At 46.0% G+C, this 20,452-nt stretch overlaps 1 protein-coding gene across 2 annotated transcripts; it reads right to left on the bottom strand.

Annotated features, from left to right (window-relative positions):
- Positions 1-2,993: 2,993 nt before the first annotated feature.
- RNASE1 (ribonuclease A family member 1, pancreatic) lies at positions 2,994-5,157 on the bottom strand. Of its 2 annotated transcripts, none has more exons than XM_027083723.1 (2): positions 5,041-5,157; positions 2,994-3,768 (listed from the first exon to the last, which is right to left on the bottom strand). In XM_027083723.1, the coding sequence occupies exon 2, from the start codon at positions 3,738-3,740 to the stop codon at positions 3,285-3,287; it is 456 nt and encodes a 151-aa protein (XP_026939524.1). In that variant the 5' UTR covers positions 3,741-3,768; positions 5,041-5,157; the 3' UTR covers positions 2,994-3,284. The 2 variants fall into 2 exon arrangements, with proteins under 2 accessions (XP_026939524.1, XP_026939525.1); XM_027083724.1 differs by lacking the exon at positions 5,041-5,157 and adding an exon at positions 4,499-4,583 and having other exon boundaries at positions 2,994-3,770.
- Positions 5,158-20,452: the final 15,295 nt, after the last annotated feature.

Genomic DNA, 20,452 nt, shown 5'->3' with positions numbered 1-20,452 from the left:
CGTAAGGGGACTTTGAGATAACCAAACCCAAGCCCTGGGTTTTACAGATTAGACAACTGTGGTCCAGAGAGGGCTACAGAGTGCCTTAGGGGCACAGCACAGGGAGCTGATAGTAGGGCAAGGACTACATTAGGTGCCCTGGCCCAATTATCCATCCAGCTGCAGACTGAGGGAAGGTGGAAAAGGAAGGAAACTGACCCTGAATACAGGCCCTGCTCAGACTTGTAGCGAGAAGAAACCAGAGGATGACATACAGTAGTGATGAGCTTTAAAGTACAGTCACCACACTGGCTAGTAAAACAGGCCTACTGAGACTCTGTCCATCCAGATGAACAACTCCTTCTCTATTGTTAAGTAAGAAGACAATAAGGGAATGGGAAGGGAGATAAGCGCCGGAGGGAGGAAGCTGAGATGAAACCATCCCACCTACACTTGCTGCAAGCCACAAAGAAACCTAAAGTATATGGGAATTTACTGAATGATTTGCAGAGGTGTTTGAGATTAGTCCCCTAGAAAGTGGCTCCTGGGAGACAGTTTTGAGATGCTTCCAGGTATGCCACGGTTTAGTCTTCAGGAGGTAACACTTTCATTCTGAAACTTCTATGCAGGACCTCCATCATGCATCATGAATCATGCACATGGAGGGCCGCCCCACATTCGTGATCAATTTCCCAAACCAATATTGAGGCGCCTTCTGCCACGGGCAGGTAGATTCAAAGCCCTTTAGTGCTCCCACTTGCTCTGTGAGGGCTGAATCAGTCTCAGGAGGCAAGAGTGGCGATTGGGAGCAGCCTTTCATTTTCCAGTTAGACAGAAAGCACAAAGTGCAAATGAGGCAGCACTTGGAAAGAAAGAACCTGACGTGATGGCCCTTTACTCTGTTCATTGACGGTATGGGTGACCGATCTGTTTCAGGCTGGAAGACTATTGGCTGCTGGAATTGAAGGGGAATTTACCAGAGACAGGAGAAAATCAGCATGTCAGAAGAGGCAGAAGACACTCTGATTTTGTCGGTACAGGTAAAATTGCAGGAGTAAGGTGGACGCTAGTATGCATTTACCTGTCCACCGAGAATGCAGAATTCCTGAAGCTTGTTTGGTTTGAAGACTCTTCTGAAAATTAACATTATCCTTCTTAGAAGAATCACTGGATATGGTCATTTCTGTCTTTAAGCAGGTACCCATCTTCACATGTTAGCACCTCAATTTTAAGACGAATCTGCCTGGGTCAGTCTCCTAGAAGAGGTTAATACTCCTTTATTTGTGGGATAGCAATAGTCACCCCACAGAACAGAGACCTCTGATTTGTCTCCCGACGACTGGTGTTTCTCTCCTTGACTCTGCCTGATGGCTCTAGGACAGGACTTGATCTTCCCCTGCCCAGAGTCCTCCTATTCAGAGCACTTTCCGCCCCACCTCACCCCCGTTTCCCTGGCTGTGCAGGTCTGCACCCGGACCATCCGCTAGCACCTATCACTTTATTCCCCGGGTGGTCCCATGGCCAGGAAGGTGCATGGAACCAGTAGCCAGAGCTGGTGATTGTGCAGAATAGATGCAGCAAAGCTCCAAGTGAGTGTTCAAAAAAGATCTCCTAAAGTGTTCTTTTAGCACTAGCAGGAGGGAAAATGAGGAGCTTTGGGTTTGGAAACAAGAGTGAGATGAACTTAAGAAAAATTCTATCTAAAGAAAACAGAACTAGAAACTTAAAGTTTCCCTTTTTTCCCTCCTCCATCCTCACTGTTTGTAAGGAGTGAGATCCCCACTACCAACAAAATAGCTGGCCACCCCTCTGACCCAAAGGCCTTCTTCCTCTTACAGAGGCCCCAGAGCTAAGCACTCACTTTACCTAAAAAACACACAACCACTTCCAACATTTATAAATGTAGTACACAAAGACAATGACAGAACTGGTCAAACTGGTTGGCAGTAGGACCTTTCTCTAGTTCTATGACCTTGTCTAGAGCTTGATGCAGGTGTAAACAGGGGGTCATATGAAATGATTAAGTGATGACAGAAGCCATGTTTAGGCTTTTCAATGGATGTAAGAAAGGGTTGCCAAGGAGTGAGCAGACTCATAGGCCAAGTGCCCTGGGAACCTGTGAGAGCCCCCAGCAAGCGGAGGCCGAGAAAGCCGTGACTCCACAGCACTCGGTGAAGGAGGGAGACTGGGGAGTTTCCTTCTTGAGGAAACTCCAATAGCAGAGAGAGCAATGACAGGGAAGCCAGGAGACCCAAGGTCTAGTCTCAGTCGGACACTAACGAGCCGTGAGCAGGTGGCTTAATCTTTCCGAGATTCAGGTTGCCCCTCTGTAAAAGGCGGGGGTTACATTAGGTCAGGGATGGCCAGTGGGTGGCACACACACCCTCACCTCTCTCGAGCCTTCGGTAGAGGCCACTGTTCCATCACTTCACCGTTTAGGTATTTTTCTACAGCATTCTAGGCAGGCACTTCCAATTAGAGTTGGTCCACAAGCTGAAATCTACTCATCCTCCCCCCACTTGACGATCGCTGAAGTCCTTCCTAGCTCCTGAATGGAGGGTTCCAACTTTGTGAGGAAGAGAGGACCAGCTTTCTGATTGAGCAATAGCTCCCTCAAGAAAAGGAAGATGGAAATTTAGGGTCATAATTTCATACACTTCTCCTCCCCGCCTGAGGCCGAGCAGGGTCTTCCCAGGGTCACGCTGTCCTTCCTTCTGTGCCAGAGATTTTTGTATCTGAGCTTCACCCTCTGTCAGCTCGCCCAGCATGACACTGTCCCAGACCGTAGCTCCTTTTTATCTAAAAGAGCCCACACTTTAAAACTGTATTGGGCATCAAGGAACCTACAAAGAGAGGAATTATCTCAGGTCAGTGAAAATCAAAAGTCAGAAGAGGTGGCATCTGAGGATTCCATTCGCCACTCACCAAAGCTAACCAGACTCACGGTTCTCTCCCCTGTCAGGAGAGCGAGCACACAAACAGCACCTGGATGGGGACGGCATCAGGAATTCAAGTGGTTGCAACTGTGTTTTATTGAAAGAAGCAGTGAAGTGGTCAACATAGGCCCCATCTCACAACCCACTCCTCACCCCCCAAGCCACGCAGGGGCCAGCCTCAGGCCAGGGGAGCACGTGTGTGTGTGTGTGTGTGTGTGTGTGTGTGTGTGTGTGTGCGCGCGCGCTCACGTGCGCGCAGGGGAAGGGGGTAAATGAGAGCCCTAACTAACTTGAGTTCTTGCCTGCAGGGCAAGGAAGTGAGAGGGGGAGAGGCGATGAGGTGGGGCATCTCTGGCTTCAGGTAGATACCTACACAGAACCGTCAAAGTGGACTGGCACGTATGGGTCCCCCTCACAGGCCACGATGATGTGTTTCTCCTTCTGGCTGGTCTTGTAGGCACAGTTGGGGTACTTGGAGCTGCCCGTCTCGCGGCACTCTGTGATGTACATGGTGGAGTTGCTCTCATAGCAGTTGGTCTTCCCATTCTTGCAGTGGATGTTTTTCTGGAAGCAGACGGCCTTGACATCTTCCAGGGACTCGTGCACAAAGGTGTTCACCGGCTTGCACCGTCCCTGGGTCATTTTTCGGCGCATCATCATTTGGTTGCAGTAGTTGGAGTTGTTGCCTGGGGAGCTGCCGGAGTCCATGTGCTGCCGCTGGAACTTCATGGCCGGCGATTCCTTGCCCAGGGAAGGCTGGACCCACCCCAGCACCAGCAGCACCAGGACCAGCCATGGCAGCAGGACCAGGGACTTCCGAGCCATGGTGGTCTCACTGCCCTGGAGGAGCCTCCTCTGGAAAAGGGGGAGAGGAGGAATAACATCGCCTTAGAAAGAGAACCCCAGCTCCCACCTGTAGCCTCCCTGGCTTACGGTCTCCAGGTCAACCAGAAAGATGTCCCTCTCCCCGCGAGCTTTTCCAAGTAACAAGATAATCACATATACTCTTCTCCACAAACGTTTGATTCCCACTCCCTACAGAGAGGCCGTCCTCCCCTCTGGGTGGTGACCCTAGAAATGACCTAAAATCCTAGCAGCCCTGTCTTTGAATACAGAAATATTTTTGATACGAAATACCTTTGAAACATAAAACACCTCCGTACCCAGCGCTCACACGGCTCATTAGAAGATGCTTTTGAATAAACCATTAAATAAATAATCCAAATTTTGAATAAGCCAAATTGTATCCCTGAGATAACCACCAAGTATTCATCCAGGATCACGGTGGACAGAGCCCTGTTGTCCTACAACACAAGGGAAACTCAGCCCCAGTGTTTTACACTGGCATCATAAAGGGATGCCATTGTGTTCCAAAGAGAGATGCTCTCCTCCCCCAACCTGGGGGCTGCTCCTTCTCCAGCCCCATGGGCTCTCTGCAGCCTACGTTCTCCATTCCTGACCCCAGCTCTGCCCCCTGCCCACATCTGCCTGGCCCGATTCTCAGGCTAGCCTCACCCACCCTGGCTCCCCACGCTCCAACCCTCAAGCAGAAACAGCTCCTGTGTGCCTCTTGGGCTGCTTACCTGAGTCTCTAGCTTGGTCTCTGAGAGAGAAAAGGCAGTTTCTGCAATCACTCTCTCCCAGGGGTATGGACTTTACACAGATTAAAAGGAGGCTTGGCTTCCAGGAAAAGACCAGTGGGAGGAGCATCTTGGTCTCAGTCCCCAGGAAAACAAGGTCATATGAGGAAGGGGTGGGGAATTGCCCAGGCCACCCTTTTTTCAGGGCTGCTGGGGAGAGCGAGCCTTTGCCTATAAGAACCTTTCTTTCTATAAGCAGCAGAGAAAGCCACTATAGCACTGTTGCTCGAACCCCAACCAAGTCCTTCTTGTCTCTTTGCAAGCCGTTTTCACCAAATAGCCCTTGGAGGTTAGCAAAATGCACATAACATGTGATCACGGGAAGGGGAGGGAAAGGGAGGCCCTCTCTTGCCCTGGGAGTCCTGGAGCTGCTTTGGCCAGAATTCCACATCTCCCACCAGCTCCTCTGCTGGGGGAGCAGGGAGAAGTGGCCAGCTGCCCCAGCTGGAAGGCTTCCCGGATCTGGAGAAGAAGGGGGAGAGTACCTGAACACGGAGGAGTAGAAAGCAGCTTCGTTCGGTGTGACCTCACCCAGCTGTGGCCACTTCAACACTCCTGGGCTGTTGAAAGAGGGTGTGTGGCCATTCTTATCTATAGTGACCTCTCATCCCATAGGCCAGAGTGGAGGAGAGGAACTAGGGATGAGCCAAAATGCAAAATCCCCTTTAGAGAAGAAATAGAGAACATCATATTTCTTAGCAGTAAAATTTCATCCTAGAAAGAGACGTGGCATTTGCTGGAAGACAATTTTATTTTTATTTATTTATTTATTTATTTTTTGCGGTATGCGGACCTCTCACTGTTGTGGCCTCTCCCGTTGTGGAGCACAGGCTCCGGACGCGCAGGCTCAGCAGCCATGGCTCATGGGCCCAGCCGCTCCGCGGCATGTGGGATCCTCCCGGACCGGGGCACGAACCCGTGTCCCCTGCATCGGCAGGCGGACTCTCAACCACTGCGCCACCAGGGAAGCCCTTTATTTATTTTTAAAGTATAGTTGATTTGCAGTATTGTGTTAGTTTTAGGTGTACAGCAAATTGATTCAGCCAGATAAAACGGAGGACAATCTTAATCCCTTTGGAGTGAGAATTATCAAAATATCTCTCCATGCTCTAGGTTTACACTACCTTAGTCCAAATTCTGGTTTAGCACCTTAAGCCCTGGGCAAGTTTCCTCATCTCTAAAATGGGGATGATAATAACATGTTCCTTTTAGATTTGCTATTAAGACAAAATAAGGTAAGATGCAGAGGGTTTAAAACAGTGCTTAAAAAGCCAATGATGGTTCATGTTGGGAGGAGGGTTAAGACCTCCCACAAGACCTCCCACAAGACCTCCCACAAGGAGTCTGTTTAAACAATACTGGGTGATCTCCGATTTGCTTTCCACAGGAGGTGGAGTCAAGTAATTGCCTGGAAAAACTTTTGTTTTGCTAAAATCCAGAGCTGAAAATAGCAGGCAGTTTCAAAGCCCTGGGGAGTAAAAGGGAAGCGGGGAGAGAGAGGAGAGGAAACTTGAGGGAAGAACAGAATTCTTTAAGGGGAGATTTTAAAATTGTTTCGCCACATGAAATCCAAGAAATTTTTGGTAAAGTCAGCATTATTTTCTAGTGTGTATAAATTTGGAAGTGGAAGTGGGGTCAAGGAGGACGTGGTGAGACATGAGCTTTTAGTCTCATGTTTTTGTAGTTTACCTACCACCCAGGTTTTCTTTGCTTCTTAGTCTTTGGATCATACTCATACCATCTTGAGTGGTGTTGGAAGGAAAACTTTTCCTCTACCCATTTATGTTCTGCTCTGGAGGCCTGTGAATTAACTGACAAAAGACAGATTAACAGAAGAATTGACCAAGTTTATTCATCTGCATATGGAGGAGCACAAAAGAAGTAGTTCCCTGAACAGCTAGGGATAAAGGTTTATACATCAACTTAATGGGGGCGGGGAGGGGAGCAAATAGGGACTCTTAAGGAAATAAATGGGTTTTTTTTTTAAAGGAAAGATAAATGAGCTTTTGGGGGAATAAATGGGACGTAAAATAATTTGTGATAATGTTTGTCTTTGCAAGTGTGAGTAGTGTGTCTTCGTCCTGGCTGCAAAACTCCCCTAAGGGGATTTATAGCAGCTTTACTCTCTGAAGACTCTGCCTTTATTCAGATGAGGGAAGCTCCAAAAAAGCTTCTTTCTGCATCTGCTGGGTTTCAAATATCTTCAGTTTAAAACAACCTTCATATTAACTCTGCAGATCTGAGACGGTACCCACAATAACAAATTTAGAATTTGTTCATTTATTCATTCAACAGTGGGAATACAGAAATAAGTTACAGAGTCTGCCCTAAAGGTACCTGATAGGATAGTTTGTATTCATCAGGTGAGTCCCACCAAGGTGTTGGGCATGGCTGCACGAAAACAGTCATTCATTTGGCACCTTTCCCGTGCCAGAAGAATTTCAGGGAGTTGGTTCAACAAGAAAATTTCAGAGTCACAGTTCAAATATGAATAAGTTTTCTGTAACCCAAATAAGTTTCTTCAATAGCCTACCCCAGAGCATCCCAAACTATAAGAAGTCATTTTTATTTGCGATACGCGGGCGTCTCACTGTTGTGGCCTCTCCCGTTGTGGAGCACAGGCTCCGGACGCGCAGGCTCAGCGGCCATGGCTCACGGGCCCAGCCGCTCCGCGGCATGTGGGATCTTCCCGGACCGGAGCACCTGCATCGGCAGGTGGACTCTCAACCACTGCACCACCAGGGAAGCCCTATAAGAAGTCATTTTGCCTGTTTGTGCATGGCAATCTGGACAAACCCTTGGGGTTGTTTTTGTTTGTTTCTTTCTTTGGGCTGTGCCGTGTGGCTTGGGGGATCCCAGTTCCCCAAGCTCACACCTGGGCCCCTCCTCCCACGCTCCCCCTGCAGTGAAAGCGTCAAGTCCTAACCACTGAACTGCCAGGGAATTCCCAGCCTTGAGGTTTTAATTCAACTTCATGGAAACAATCAAAAACCCATCCTTGCTATAGCCTTACCCTTGGCCTTCTTGCCTTAGGGCAAGAGCTACAGTTGCAAAAGTTGATGCTTCTGCTAAACTAGTTCTAGGCTCCCTGTGATTCATGGTTCCTCATGCAGTGAGACATTACCACTGACTGAGAACACACAACACTTTCCAGCCAGTCCACTAACTCCTTGTAAGATTCTATTACTCTCTCCATCTCACATACTGTTCACCACAGAAGCACCCTGAATCCTTCCATTCTCCTGCTGCTACCAGAAGAAGGGGAGCCCCATGATCATCTTACGTTGGCAGGGAACTTTCTGTATCTCACTCATTTGTTATAGACTCCAGTTGACACTCCTATTCAGTGCTCTCACTGACCTAATTTTATTTGTTGATGAATCATACCTCAAAACTGAAACTGGAGGTTATCAAGTAGGATATAGTATCACTAACTAAACTCTTCAAAATAGAGCTTGTCAACTAGCCAAAGACCAGCGAGTAAACATACAGACAGCAGGTATGCTTTTGGAGTAGTATATGATTTGGGGATGCTTTAGAAACAAGCATCAAAATGGACAAGTCGTCAAGGAAATTTTAGATGCATTCCTACTTCTTAGAGAGTGGTTATTCTAAAGATTGAGGCCCACATTAAAAGAGATGATATGGAAGGTAAAGGATTGCTCTAGCAGATCATTATGCCAAAGAAACTGCTTTAACCAAGATTATGATTTTATCTAAGCCCTCAAAGAATAAATCTCTGGAAGGATTCAACAAGGTCCTTATAAAATATCAAAATTTAGCCCCTGATTTTTGAAAAAGAAGAATGAAAAAATTCTGGTTGTACTCTTCACTTAAATAATCCCTGATGCTCTCAAGACAGCTGCTTGGTGACTTTCATAGCTAGAGAGGAGAAGTCAATACCTGGCTTCAAAGCTTCAAAGGACAGGCTGACTCTTGTTAAGAGGTTAATGCAGCTGGTGACTTTAATTTGAAGCCAGTGCTCATTCCCATTCTGAAATCTTAGGGCCCTTAAGAATTATGCTAAATCTACTCTGCCTGTGCTCTATAAATGGAGCAACAAATCCTGCCTGTGCTCTATAAATGGAGCAACAAACAAATCGGCTTACAACATGGTTTACTAAATATTTTAAGTCCACTGTTGAGATCAACTTCTCAGAAAAGAAGATTCCTTTCAAACTATTACTGGTCTTTGACAATGTACCTGGTCACCCAAGAGCTCTGATGGAGATGTACAATGAGACTCATGTTGATTTCGTGCCTGCTAACACAACATCCATTCTGCAGCCTATGGATCAAGGAGTAATTTTTAATTTCAAGTCTCATTATTCAAGAATTACATTTTGTAAGCCTATAACTGCCATAGATAGTGATTCCTCTGATGGATCTGGGCAAAGTAAATTGAAAACCTTCTGGAAATGAGCCACCATTCTAGGTGCCATTAAGAACATTTATAATTCATGGAAAGAGGTCAAAATATCAAATTAATAGGAGTTTGGAAGTTGATTCCAATCTTCATGGATGACTTTAAGGGAATCAAGACTTCAGTGAAGGGAGTCACTGCAGATGTGGTGGAAATAGCAAAAGAACAGAGGCAGGAGATAGATGGGCCCCGGCTAAGCAGCTGAAATATGTCCCCTGTGGACAGATACTCCAAGATAAAGATAATGGCAGGAAAAAGGAGGAGCGGAGTCCTGCCCAGATAAGAGATGAAGAGACCACATATTTCTCATTCTTGAGGTCCAGGAGACCTTCCCAACTACACATGTGCAGAAAGGCTCCTCAGGGGCCAAAAAGGAAGGGGGCACCACCCCATAATAAGTGGTGTCAACCTTCCCACAGTCCTCTTCGCTGGAATCCATCTTGGCTAAGAGATGCGTGCACACACAGCGGAGACTCTGAGTTATAACAAATACAAACTCAGAGCCAGGCAAAGCAAGATGATTGGCCAGAGGGAACCTGGAAGAAATGCCCCATATAAGTGATTCAAGCTACCACTGGGGCACGACTCTCTCTCTGAGCCCGCCCCTGTGTGTCTATTCACAAGTAATTTCTTTTTCCCCTTCTAATAAACACTTTACTTGTTTCACTACTTTCTGTCTCTTTGTTGAAATTCATTTCTACAAAGCAGACAAGCCAGGGCCTTGTCACTAGCCACTGACCCTCGTCGTCTAATGGTTAGGATTCAGTGCTCTCACTGCTGTGGCCTGGCTTCCATCTCTGGTGAGGGAACTGAGATCTTGCTTCAAGCTGCTGCCGGGCTGAGGCCACCTGAGAGCAGAACCAGAATTAGAAGCAGAGCCTGAAGATGTAACTTAATTGTTGCAGTCTCATGAGAAAATTTTAACAAATGAGGAGTTACTTCTGATGGGTGAGCAAAGGAAGTAGTTTCTTGAGATGGAATCTACTCCTGGTGAGGGTACTGTGAAGATTATTGAAATGACAACAAAGGATTTAGACTATGACATCAACTTAGTTGATAAAGTAGCAGTTTGAGAGGATTGACTCCAATTTTGAAAGAAGTTCTACTGTGGGTAAAGTGCTATCAAACAGCATTGCATGCTAGAGAAATTGTTCGTAAAAGGACAAGTTAACTGATGCAGCAAACTTCACTGTTGTCTTATTTTAACGAACTGCCACAGCCATCCCAGCGTTCAGCAACCAGCACCCTAATCAGCTATCAACATCAAGGCAAGACCCTCCACCAGCAAGAAGATTATGACTTGCTAAAGGCTCAAATGATGGTTAGCATCTTTTAGCAATGAAGTATTTTTATTAATGTATATACATTTTTTTAGAAATAATGCTTCACACACTTAGTAGACTACAGTATAGTGTAAACATAACTCTTATGTGCACTGGGAAACAGAAAAAATTCATAGGACTGGGTTTATTGCGATGTTCACTTTATTGCAGTAATCTGGAACCAAAGCCATAATATCTTCAAGCTATGCCTGTGTACATTTTTTCTTTGTTTGCTTCATCTACTTTTAAAATTTGGTTTTAGAATAAGAGTTTGCTAAACATTTTTTCTCTTAAATATAACCAATTCAAAGCATCCATCATCTGGCCATCAGTGAGTAGGATCTTATATTCATCTCAAATAGCGACTCAAACCAATAAGCCTTTCCATGGCTTACCAAAGACATGAGTCATCTCAAAAAAGAGTATCCAGCCTTCACAAGATCCAGAAAGTTCACACCTAGCATTGGTCTAAGAAAGTTAAAGCCTTCATTGCTATACGCGGTGAAAATGGTGTCTCCAGTTTCCCAGGAAAACGTGGGATGCCTCCAGTTACAGACTCGCTGATCTGTGACACCAGGTAGGTGCTACTGGAATGGAATTTTTTTTTGCGGTACGCGGGCCTCTCACTGTTGTGGCCTCTTCCGTTGTGGAGCACAGGTTCCGGACGCGCAGGCTCAGCGGCCATGGCTCATGGGCCCAGCCACTCCGCGGCATGTGGGATCTTCCCGGACCGGGGCACAAACCCGCGTCCCCTTCATCGGCAAGCAGACGCTCAACCACTGTGCCACCAGGGAAGCCCGGAATGGAATTTTTTGAGCACTGAAAAAGCAACAAAAATTGAGATGACAAAGGCCGCTTAGGAACTGAGACTCCTTCTGACAAATTCCCCTGAGAGCTAGCTGGTTATTAGACTGGCCACCAAGTTGCACCTGGGTAAGTGCACCCTCTGGATAGCGGAGACCAAAGTGAATATTCTCGTTGGTTACAAAGCCAAGCTATCAGGATATAGAACAAGACAAAAGGAAAAACCTCATCTTGTCTTTACATAGGGGACCCACAGCAAAGTTTGCCCAAACAGATGCCATTCTGGTGAGAACCATTAACTCACCAGTCTGTGAGGCCAGCTTGAACAGCAGGCTTATAGGGTCTACGCCTGTGTTCTGCCCCATGGTTTTCCTCCTTATGACAAATGACAAAGACAAAGAAATACAGTGACCATCTCTGAGAGGAAAAGGAGCAATACCAGAGTCACTAAGTCCAGGAAACTAATTCTGAAAATACTTTTCCTTCTAATTTAAATTTAGAAAGAGAGAAAAGGGACTCTCACAACTTTCCCTTCCACTGAATCCTGCCGGCAGATATCCAGGAGGCTGATGTGGTAAGAAAGCTCACCTTCTGCTAGCCTATCAGATGTCCCAGGATCTCTCAGCTGCAGCAGCCTTGGGGGAAAGAGGGGTCCAGGCAGCATCATGCTAACTATGCCAACTGTTAGGGATGTCAGGGATGGGGACATCCTTAACAGGAGGAGGAAAAAACAAATTTAATTCGTATATACAGAGGTCTCACAGAAGTGGGACCTAAGAAGTATCCAAGGCAGGTAGCTTTTATACTTTTTAGACAAAGAAACAATAAATTGCTGAGGAATTGACAGAGCAAAGAAACTTAGTCTTGGGTGCTTAATCGGTGAAGAATCTAAACAGAGTTTGGGGTTGGGGTAGTAAATTAGTAAAGAAATAACAAGGTTAGTCTATACAACCTTCCTGGCCCAGATTTCCCAATCTCTGGTGATAAGGGTGTCTCTTTCTACCTCCTAGTACAGAGAGGGTACCTTTCACATGGGAGATTTATTTACTGCTTTCAGGGAGACAAAGGGGGAGGATCAGAGCGTCCTTTTTGCACTGGCTGTTTCTTAAGTAAATTTAATTCAAAATAATCAATATGCCACTTCAGCCTATTTTGCACCGGCCTGCCCTGAGCCCTAACAGGGTCACCTATTATGAGTCAACGACACAATTCTGGAAAAATTGTAAAGGTGGGACATGGCCATGAACCAAAGCCTCAAGAGCCTCTTGGATACCTTTAGACACTTACCTAGCTTCCACCCTTCATGGAATTTAAATATGTTTTAGTTATTGTATATCAATTTTCAGGATGAGTTGTAGCATTTCTTTGCCAAAGAGCTACAGCCTTTACAGTCACTAAAAAGCTGCTGATTTGGTGTCTTCCACCTGGGGCATCCCAACTTTTATATCAAGTGATTGAGGCACAAGCTTTCTGGTAGCCATTATAAAAGAACTCCCTATAGCGTTACTTCTTACTCAAAAACTGCAGGCAATTAGAGCAAACAAACAAATAACAGAAAAACAAACAAACAAACCCTCAGAAAAACAAAGGAAAGCTGTCCTTTCCACTCACAATCCTCTGGAAATGCTGAAAGGACTAATAGCATCCTTAAATTAAAATTAGCAATATTGTTGGATGGACCTAGAGATTGTCATACTGAGTGAAATAACTCAGACAGCAAAAGACAAATATCATATGATATCGCTTATATGTGGAATCTAAAAAAGGGTACAGGGACTTCCCTGGTTAAGAATCCGCCTTCCAATGCAGGGAACGTGGGTTTGATCCATGGTCAGGGAACTAAGATCCCAAGATGCCACGGGGCAACTAAGCCCCAGGGCCACCCACGTGGCTCAACTAGAGAGCCTGCGTGCGTCAAACTACAGAGCCCATGCTCTCTGCAGCCTGCGCGCCTCAACTAGAGAGAAGCCCGCGCGGCGCAACGAAAGATCCCCCATGTCGCAACAAGACACGATGCAGCCAAAAAAAAAAAAAAGAAAAAAATTTATTTATAAAACAGTAACAGACTTAGAAAACAAACATGGTTATCAGGGAGTAAGGTGGGTGACGGATAAATTGGAAGATTGGGATGAAATATACACACTACTCTATATAAAATAGATGACTAATAAGGACCTACTGTATAACACAGGGAACCCTACTCAATATTCTGTAATGGCCTATATGGGAAAAGAATCTAAAAAAGAGTGGATATGTATAACTGATTCACTTTGCTGTACACCTGAAACTAACACAACATTGTAAATCAGCTCTACTCCAATAAAAATTTTTTGAAAATAAATAAATAAGGGGCTTGCCTGGTGGCGCAGTGGTTGGGGGTCCGCCTGCCGATGCAGGGGACACGGGTTCATGCCCCGGTCCGGGAAGATCCCACATGCCGCGGAGCGGCTGGGCCCGTGAGCCATGGCCGCTGAGCCTGCGCGTCCGGAGCCTGTGCTCCGCAACAGGAGAGGCCACAACAGTGAGAGGCCCGCGTACTGCAAAAAATAAATAAATAAATAAAATCAGCAATATTGGGAATTCCCTGGCCGTCCAGGGGTTAGGATTCAGCGCTTTCACTGAGGTGGAGCTTGTTCAATCCCTGATTGGGGAACTGAGATCCCGCAAGTGGTGAGATGCAGCCAAAAAAAAAATGAGCAATATTTTCGGAAACGCTTGAGCTCTCTTGTCACAGCTGCTCCCACCCACTATCGTATGGCTCTACAGGCCACTCTCTCAGGAATACATAGGTTATCCCCCTGTGAATTGATAACTGGAAGGCATGTGCATTTGGAATTTCACCTCCAATTCTAGACTCGTCCCGACCACACACAGACGAGACAAAATACTGCGAGGGACTCATGTGCTATACCCAGCCCTGTCACCAACAGGTTAAAGCCATCCCCGCACAACATCTTTCTAAACAATTTCTTCATCATTGTCAACCAGGGGATTTTAACTATTGGAAGAGACATCAGAGAAAACCTGTTCTTGAACCTCATTGGAAGGGACCTTATCAAAATACTGTTAACAACAAATACAGCAGTAAAACTCCAGGAAATCAATCATTGGGTTCCTAGTTTACAACTGAAGAAGCAATTCAGAATTCTATGTAATTGGAAGGCTATTTCAATACAAGATCTCAAACTGAGGATTCTCAGAGATCCTTCAGAAACTGCTGATCTTCAGAAGCAGAGAGCTAGCCTAAGACCTGTGGAACAAGCAGATGATCACAGATAGTGGACTGCTTCTATCCAAGATGTTGGACCAAAACTCCTATCCATTTCTTGTTTGTTTTTTTAATCTGCTTGCTTATAATTCTTCTTCTTCTTCTTGTCTATAGACCTCTTGGTGTCATTCACCCATAATGAACCTTTTTCTCGTTTCTTCCCTCCTTATTACAGTTGTTAGGTCAGAACATACTCATTCTAAAAAGGTAAATATGTGACGTGATGCATGTTAATTCTATGGAAGGAATTCTTTCACAATGCCTGCGTATATCAAATTGTCACGTTGTAAACTTTAAATATCTTACAATTTTACTTGTCAATTATACCTCAATGAAGTTAAAAAGAAAATATCCATTCTAATGCCATTTTTAGATTATTGCAAATCTAGCCACTGTTCCCACTGACTGCTGGATATACCAACCATCACCAGACCCCCATGATAAAACCCTCTGGGCAATTCTGATTTCATCAAATGAGACCGCAGGCAATCACAGCCAATGGCATTTCTACCTGTACCTACATGGAAAATTGACTCCAAAGAAGTCAACCGATGATTTTGCTAGTGTCCCTCTCTCCCAGGGGGGAAAAAAAATTTATGAAAATCTATTGTTCAGACCCTAGATAATTCTAAATTTGAACTCAGCAATCTTTGTAAGGTGATGAGCCAAATTCTTAGCACCTGAAAGAGACTAGTAGAGATCCAAACACGTAAGACCTTGGTTCCAACCTCATGTCATAAACAACTCTTTTTTCATTGGATCTCTGTCTGTCTCTCCTGGATACTACTTCCTTTGTGATCAGGATACCTGGTCTTGTTTGCCTCAGACGAACATGTCAGGAACATTAGGAATAGTATTCCAAGACTTGTCTGTAATTGACCCTAATTCCATAAATCACCAAGCCTGGAATTCCAACTTAGATATGAAGTCCAGATGAGGCCATTCTGGATTATTTAGGTGCACTGCTTGGAAGAATTACTGGCTCAATTTTTATTTGAATAATCAGAGCAGTGTTCCCATCAGTGGGAATCATACAAACTGAAAAGACTTTAAGAAACCTATTACTGGGGGGAAGGATAAATTAGGAGGTTGGCATTAACGTATACACACTACCATAAATAAAATAGATAATCAACCAGTACCTACTGCATAGCATTGGGAACTATACTCAATACTCTGTAATAACCTATATGGGAAAAGAATCTGAAAAAGAATAGATATATGCATATGCATTAATGGAATCACTTTGCTGTACACCTGAAACTAACACAGCATTGTAAACCAACTATACTTTAATATAAAATAATATAAAATAAAAATTTTTAAAAAAAGAAACCTATTACTAACTCTGGCAGAAGTTGTTAATGATACCACCTCTGCCCTAGATGGAATACAGATGAGTCTCAACTCAACAGCATGAGTAGTGATGGACAATCATATTGCTTTAGATTTCTTGTTGACTAGTCACAGTTATGACTGTGCCAGTGCTAATACTTCTTGTTGTACTTGTCAATGAAATAGGCAAGTTTAACAGGCTATCCATTGCCTTAAAGGAGAAGCTATTTGGATGTCTAAGGTTGAGCTTCATGGCCTATGGGATTTGTTCTCTGGGCCTGGGTTGGGCAACTGCCCTTCGTGGTTGCAAAGCACCTCAGAGAGGATATTGCTCTCGTTTTAGTGATAGTGGGCATTATGCTGGTCTGTTTCAGAGTCTTAAATGCTTCTATGCAGCCTCTCTCTCATCAGATGATCACCATGATGATACAATAGAAACGTCAAGAAGATCTTGCAATACAGTTGACTATGAAGATAACTGAACCGGTTTTGAGCAATGAAGATCTGGAATTCTAGCTTTCCTTAAGTGGGTCAACCTTTTGGAAGTGAGAGAATGAACAAGAAGAGGGACTGAGACACCAAATAGACAAATAGACAACAGCCAGACTATATATGAAGATAAACTTCTGACCCCAAATCTGCAGCAATAAATCCAGGAAGCCAACCCACTATACATAGCAAACCAGTCCAGGAAGCCAAAAAACAACCCCAATAGCAAAACAGGTTGGCTGTTTGCCCAAAACAGCTGTGACTTGATTAATAACTGAAAGCTTCCCTAATTTTTGTCCCCACTTCCCCAAATTAGGACCAACTGGAGAAAGCCAGATATGCGCCTCTAGCTGTAGATTGTCCTGCTTCTAGTTAGGCCACCTCCAGCTCCATGCCAACAGCCTCCAATTAGGGCACATCTGAAAACTGCCCTTTTTTCCACCATAAATCTTTCCCACTTCCCTGCTTTTGAGTCTTTGCCAAACACAACTGATAGTGGTTGACTTGCTTCTATAGTAAACTCTGAATAAATAGACTCTTCTTGTTCCCATTTGAGTGGTTTTGTTCATTTCCACATGATCTTTAAAAGAGCAAGGAAGGGGGTATGTAGAGGGTCCTCAGGGAAGGAGGGTCCACAGGGAAGGTTCAGAAAATCTCAAGGATGTTTTGCCATTAGTCTGGCTCCAAAAGCTCAGCACAGCCCCCCAAATACACACACACACACACACACACACACACACACACAAATATTCCAGAGTTCCTTGTCAAACTCAGCAAGTAACAAAGCAGAGAAAAATTAGAAGGAAAAAGTTGGAAAAGTGGAGGCAGGCAAAGAGGTGACCAGTGATTGGAAGGGGAGGGCAATGAGCAGAAAGGATGGAGGAAATACACAAAGAGACATCTGAAGCCAGTGCAGCCCCTGCACTGGCTCCGCCCTGACCCCACCCTGGTTCCCTGCAACCCAGCTGCCCACAGAGGGGAAATAGGGTCACCGCCAAGATGACATCCTTCAACTCATCTTTTTCCATCCAGAAATCCCACATGTGACTCTAAACCTAAGATGTAAGATTTTTTTTTTTAACATCTTTATTGGAGTATAATTGCTTACAGTGTCGTGTTAGTTTCTGGTGTATAACAAAGTAAATCAGCGATATGTATAGACATATTCCCATATCCCCTCCCTCTTGAGTCTCTCTCCCACCCTCCCTATCCCACCCCTCTAGGTGGTCACAAAGCGCTGAGCTGATCTCCCTGTGCTATGCGGCTGCTTCCCACTAGCTATCTATTTTACATTTGGTAGTGTATATATGTCCATGCCACTCTCTCACTTCGTCCCAACTTACCCTTCCCCCTCCCTGCGTCCTCAAGTCCATTCTCTACGTCTGTGTCTTTATTCCTGTCCTGCCCCTAGTCTAAGATTCGTTTTTAATGACTGATTATATGGAGAATGGAAAGGACAGTGGTGGAGGCTGAGTTAATGACCAGCACTTCTCCCACCTCTAGCTCTTCCTGTCTTGTAGAGAGCTCCATCCTGGCTGCAGGGACCTCTTTCCCGACTCTCTGCATTTAGGTCACTCCCTGTCTAACAATGACTTACCACACGTCTTAGAGCAGAACCGGGCAAGAAACTGCAGGGAGGGAGGCAGAATCAGGGATCTCCATCTTCATGTCCCTTCGTCTGGGGACTCTTCCTCTCCCGTCCTTCCCTTTGGCTTCAGACACTGAAAGTGTTTGGACATAAACACTTTAGAGCTGATTCTCAAACAATCATGACTGAGGAAGTATGCTGGGTCTGAGAATATTTGGGGGCACGTGAGAGGCAGCGAGGCAACTTCGACAAAGCTGTGTTCTCTCTCCAGGTCTCAGCCTCCCTTTCTGAGCTTCCTCCCCTGCTCATCTCCTCCACACATCTGTGCAGAAGCTCCTTGCTTCTTCTCTTCTTTCATCTACCTCCTTAAGAATCCAAAATCATTTAGAACCCAGTTAAATTGAATATATACTTTAAGCCTTATTTCCAAACATAGAATAAAATTTTTATCTTCTTATCAAAGAACTTCATGTGACGAGGGTGGATATAGACGCATTTTTTTGGAATAGAGGAATGCAGTACCTGACACCCCGAAATCTCACCCAAGAGACTGTGATAAGCCCGAGTGTGAAGGGGAATGGTGTGTGGAGAGGACATCCAGTTGCAGGCAAGTGAGAAACATGGGGATGGTGTCCTGAGCTCCGGAAGGTATGAATGCGACTGACATACCCAAGCCCTTAGGATCCTGAGCTTGTCCTCCTAGAGAAGGGACTGTGCAGCGTCAGGTTTCATAAGACTCTTTGCAACATTCCCCTGCTCTTCCTGTCCCCAAGCATGCCTGAGCTATCCAGGTCCCCAGTCTGCATTCTCGTGAGGGGTGGTGGGAGGACCAACTTGAATGTTCAAGGCAGGCTCCCAAGACTACATCGCATCGTGAAGATGCATCAGTGACTGGCTTGATCGGCGGCCGGGTGGGGGGGGGGGGGGTGGGGCGCGGGGGGGGGGGTAGTGAAGGGAAGTGCGTGTTTGCCCCCTTCACAGAATGCTTGGAAATTAACCTCTGAAATCCCCTTAAATTCAAAGGCAGCCCAGGAAGGTTAGAACTATACTGCACCTGCGGGCTCCAGGCCCCGGGGAGCCTCCTTATAGACTGTGTGGCAAAGTCCACACACACCTCCCGCACTCTTTTCTCAGGTGGGGCGTCTGCCCCACTCCCAGGTTATGCAGTTTTCCTGGCTCCTTTTCAGGAGTGAGGCTCTGGACTCTGTACTGTCTGGAACCAACTCCACGGAGACAGAGGTTACTGTGGATGGCAGAAATTTGGGAGTCCCTTAGGAGTCCAACAGCGTGGCCCCTCAAGCCTGTCACAAAGCTATGCATTTATCAGCCTTAATTGAGAAACCCATCGTACAGTCTTCTCCCAATTTCCACCTCCTGCCCGTGTTGCGGAAATCTCGGCTTCTCTGTGCACCGATGCCGAACAGAAATATGCTCACGGGCAGGCGGCCCCGCAGGGCCCCTTGGCTTGATCGGAAGCTCGGGAATCCCTTTCCACGCCAGCCTCCTTCAGGAAAGCGGAGGGTCGGAGGATATCTGAGTCTAGATCGCCACCGACTCCCTGCCACAGGGCTGAGCCCGATCACACCCGGCCCGCCGACTCGGCCGCGGAACTCCGAGCCTGCGGTGGAGACCGGGGGAGAGGCTGACCTAGCAGCTGCAGAGGCTTCTTTTGCCTTGAGGACATCTCTTGCCCGCGCCGGCCTGGACTTCCACTCCGAGAAAACACTAAATATTGGAGGATCAGAAAGAGGGCATACGGAAGTCGCGACGCACCCGTCAGCACGTACGGTGAGTCTCCCGGAGTGCACTCTCTGACCTTTGACCGTCCCCGTATGGGAACTTCGGTTCCAATCTGGGGATTTCCCTACAAAGGGAAAATTCTGATGTGGAATTCTCCCTGCAAAGGGAGATTCTGACGTAAGGCGCCGCTTTGGGGCAACGGTGCAGGTCGAGTGGGACTCGGAAGTCACGTTTGGGCGGGTCTCCGCCATATGTTTCTCGTTTTCCTTTTTGAGCATCCCTTTGCTGTTTCCGTTTACGGTTTATGTTTTATGTGTGACTTCCAGCTGATGAGGTGCAGGTTTATGTTTTGACTTGAGCACGCTAACATTTAACGTCTGTTACCAACTGCTCAAGCCAAAATGGGAAGCGCTTCCTCTAAGGTTCCACCCCTACCTGGGAACGCTTAGGGAAAATTTTAAAAGACTGGTCGACCTATAGCTATGATCCAAAGACAAAAAAAAGGCCTGAAATGGGTCTCCTACAAGTAGATCTTTATTGCCAAAGGATGGGGAAAATGGACGTGGTTCCCTAATGTTCAGGATTTTATGCCCCTTTTATTATAATCCAGCTCTAGGTGGCTCCATAATCAAAAGTCTAAGGAATCAGGGGCTTCCCTGGTGGCGCAGTGGTTGAGAATCCGCCTGCCAATGCAGGGGACACAGGTTCAAGCCCTGCTCCGGGAAGATCCCACACGCCGCGGAGCAACTAAGTCCATATGCCACAACTACTGAGCCTGCCCTCTAGAGCCCACGAGCCACAACTACTGAGCCTGTGAGCCACAACTACTGAAGCCTGCGTGCCTAGAGCCCGTGCTCCTCAACAAGATAAACCACCACAATGAGAAGTCTGTGCACCACAACAAAGAGTAGCCCCTGCTCGCCACAAC

Source organism: Aethalodelphis obliquidens, unplaced genomic scaffold (assembly GCF_003676395.1).
Source record: "Aethalodelphis obliquidens isolate GAN/ISIS:26980383/991018 unplaced genomic scaffold, ASM367639v1 scaffold51, whole genome shotgun sequence".
NCBI lineage: Eukaryota > Metazoa > Chordata > Mammalia > Artiodactyla > Delphinidae > Aethalodelphis > Aethalodelphis obliquidens.
Note: the sequence above shows the minus strand (reverse complement) of the source record. Positions and strands in the feature narration are given on the sequence as shown.

Coding starts and splice junctions, on each gene's coding strand:
- RNASE1 (XM_027083723.1), bottom strand. CDS start 3,740: ATGGCTCGGAAGTCCCTGGTCCTGCTGCCATGGCTGGTCCTGGTGCTG.